Genomic DNA, 2,864 nt, shown 5'->3' with positions numbered 1-2,864 from the left:
TTTCAGCTCTGTATTCAGATCAGATTCATGCTTATTTTTCAGCAAAACATAGGGCTGGAGCTAGATTTGAATCAAAAATTGAAATGTAGATGCTGATATCTCAGAAATGTCTCACTACTACACAGCACATTCATTTTTGTTCACAGATAATGTGAAGGAATGCTTTGAATGGCATGGAATAAGAATTGCTTTTACTTACAGATGTCTTTTTTTTTAACTCGGTAAGTTGCTTAAATAAAAAGAGAAGAAAAATAGCTATTGTAAAAAAGATATAGTCACTTGTGCTGGAAAACAGATCCCACATATTTTCTGACAGCATTCCTTACCTCATTGTTTCTCAGACTATATATCATGGGGTTCAGCATGGGAGTAACCACTATATAAAATAGGGAGGCTATTTTGTCTAGGTTGCGAGTTTGCCTAGAGCTAGGCCGCACATACATAATGCCAAAACCACCATAGAAAATGATAATGACCATGAGGTGAGATGTGCAAGTGAAGAAAGCTTTCTGCCGGCTCTTGGAAGATTTGAACTTTAAAATAGTAGCCAGGATAAAGGTGTAAGAGATGAGAATGGTAACAACGGTTGCTATCAGATTGAACCCAACTAACACAAACATCAACATTTCATTGAGACTGATATCAGAACATGAAAGAGCAAAAAGCGGAGGACCGTCACAATAAAAATTATTAATGGTATTTGGGCCACAGTAAGATAGTTTAGCAGCAGCAATTGTATGGACTAAGGCATTTATAATGCCAGCAGTGTAGGCAATAGCTATTAAGTGCACACGCTTTCTTAGAGACATGGTGACTAAGTACAGTAGTGGGCTACAGATAGCCACGTAGCGGTCATAAGCCATCACAGCCAGAAGATAGCATTCAGTGGTGGCAAACACAACATAAAAGTAAAACTGAGTAAAACAACCATCAAAAGAAATTAGCTTCTTGTCTTTTAAGAGATCAGCTAGGAACTTAGGGGTGACAGATGATGAATAACAAATGTCAAGGATCGATAAGTGGCCGAGGAAAAAGTACATAGGAGTGTGGAGTTGAGGACACAATCTGATTAAGGTAATCATTCCCAGGTTACCCACTAGGGTAATGGTATAAAAGACAAGGATCATCACAAAGAGGAGGCTCTGCAGCTCTGGAATGTCCGTCAACCCCGTGAGCATGAATTCAGTTACCAGCGTGCTGTTTCCCATTTGCATTGCTAACTCTGAGGAAGTCAAAATTAAATAGCAATTAGTATAGCTTTTCCTTTTCCTTTTCCTTTTCCTTTTCCTTTTCCTTTTCCTAACAACTTAAATATTAATAGTACAATTACAAAGATCTAACAGAGGCCTACACAACAAAGTAAAAAAAGAGGCAAAAAAACATAATAAGCATATTGTTGGTCTGTTACAGTTTTTCCCTACAACAATCCCTCCTTTAGTGGTCTCATTAACATCCTTTTTTTATATCTCATCTTCTTACTATTCCAGATCCTTACTCTTAAAAATCAAAACCACAAATCATTAATTCATTTTTTCATAGACTGTTTTGTCTCTAATTAGCACTGGGAATTTGGCTATCTCAGCTAAGTCCATCATCTTTCCAGTCCAACAAATAAAACTCTGTGATATTGCAAGCTACATAGGAGATTGGCGGGATTAATGCTTGGATTCGTTGGTGGTGGCCCACATCAATGCAAATGGGGCACAAGACATTACTGAGGGGAGCTAAGTGTCTCAACTAGGCATGGGCATGAACAGCAATACGAATGAAAAAAACCCACGAACAGCCCGTTCTTCTGTTCGCAAACGGGCCATTCATAAGTCCCCATTCCAAATGAACAGGTGGTCATCACAAGCCTCATTCATTGCGTTCAGCTGCTGTTCAGGAAGCTCAGGTGCCTTCAATCAATTCCCCTGGCAACGGCAAGGACTGAACTCTGTCTGAACTCCTTCTGGCTTTCCTTCTGGCTTTAACACTTCAGCTTCCAGCAGACAGTCCAGTTTTTTCCACTCAGAAGAGAAATAGACAGCAAAGGGGGGGACCCATGGATCATACCTTTCCCAGGCTGCAATCTCTCTGAAACTTGGGGGGTCTTCAGAGGACAGTGAGGACTATGTCCCCTGCAAATTTGGTGGGTATTGGACATTGGGAAAGTCAGTTTTGTAACCCCTCAAAGTAGCAGTCCAGTTTTTGCCACTGTGAAGAGAAAATGACAGCAAAGGGGGCGGTGCCAGCTCTCCCGGTGCAAGAGAGACAGAGAGAATCTCTCCATCCCACTGGCACCGGGAAGGAGCAGCCCCGCAGTGCCAACTCTGCCTGCTGTCAGAGGGACGAGGAGATTCTCATCTCTCTAACAGCAGGCAGAAGCGGCCCCATGGCGGCGGCGGCTCTGCCCACTGTCAGAGGGACGAGGAGATTCTCCTCATCTCTCTGACAGCAGAAAGAAGCGGCCTCATGGCGGCGGTGGCTCTGCCCACTGTCAGAGGGATGAGGAGATTCTCCTTGTCTCTCTGACAGCAGGCAGAAGTGGCCCCGCAGTGGCGGTGGCGCTGGCTCTGCCCGCTGTCAGAGGGACCAGGGGAGTCTCTCCTTGTCCCTCTGACAGCAGGCAGAAGTGACCCCCATGGCGGCACTGGCTCTGCCCACTGTCAGAGGGATAAGGTGAGCCTCCTCATCCCTCTGACAGTGGGCAGAAGCAGCCTGTGGTGCTGGCTCTGCCCGCTGTCAGAGAGATGGCGAAAATCTCTCCGTCCCTCTTGCACCCGGCAGCAGCAGCCCAGTGGGACTGGGGTGGGGAAGGGGGGGCTGGGGTTGTGGGGTGTTTAAAGGGCCCTGCCCTTGCATGTGGCAGGAAAGGGCCCTTT

At 45.2% G+C, this 2,864-nt stretch overlaps 1 protein-coding gene across 1 annotated transcript; it reads right to left on the bottom strand.

Annotated features, from left to right (window-relative positions):
• Window positions 1-275: 275 nt before the first annotated feature.
• LOC129323509 (olfactory receptor 5F1-like) lies at window positions 276-1,214 on the bottom strand. Its single transcript, XM_054970044.1, has one exon. It carries the CDS (start codon window positions 1,212-1,214, stop codon window positions 276-278), a length of 939 nt encoding a protein of 312 aa, XP_054826019.1.
• Window positions 1,215-2,864: the final 1,650 nt, after the last annotated feature.

The sequence above is a fragment of the Eublepharis macularius genome, chromosome 2 (genome assembly GCF_028583425.1).
Source record: "Eublepharis macularius isolate TG4126 chromosome 2, MPM_Emac_v1.0, whole genome shotgun sequence".
NCBI lineage: Eukaryota > Metazoa > Chordata > Lepidosauria > Squamata > Eublepharidae > Eublepharis > Eublepharis macularius.
This window is presented reverse-complemented; position numbering and strand designations above follow the sequence as displayed.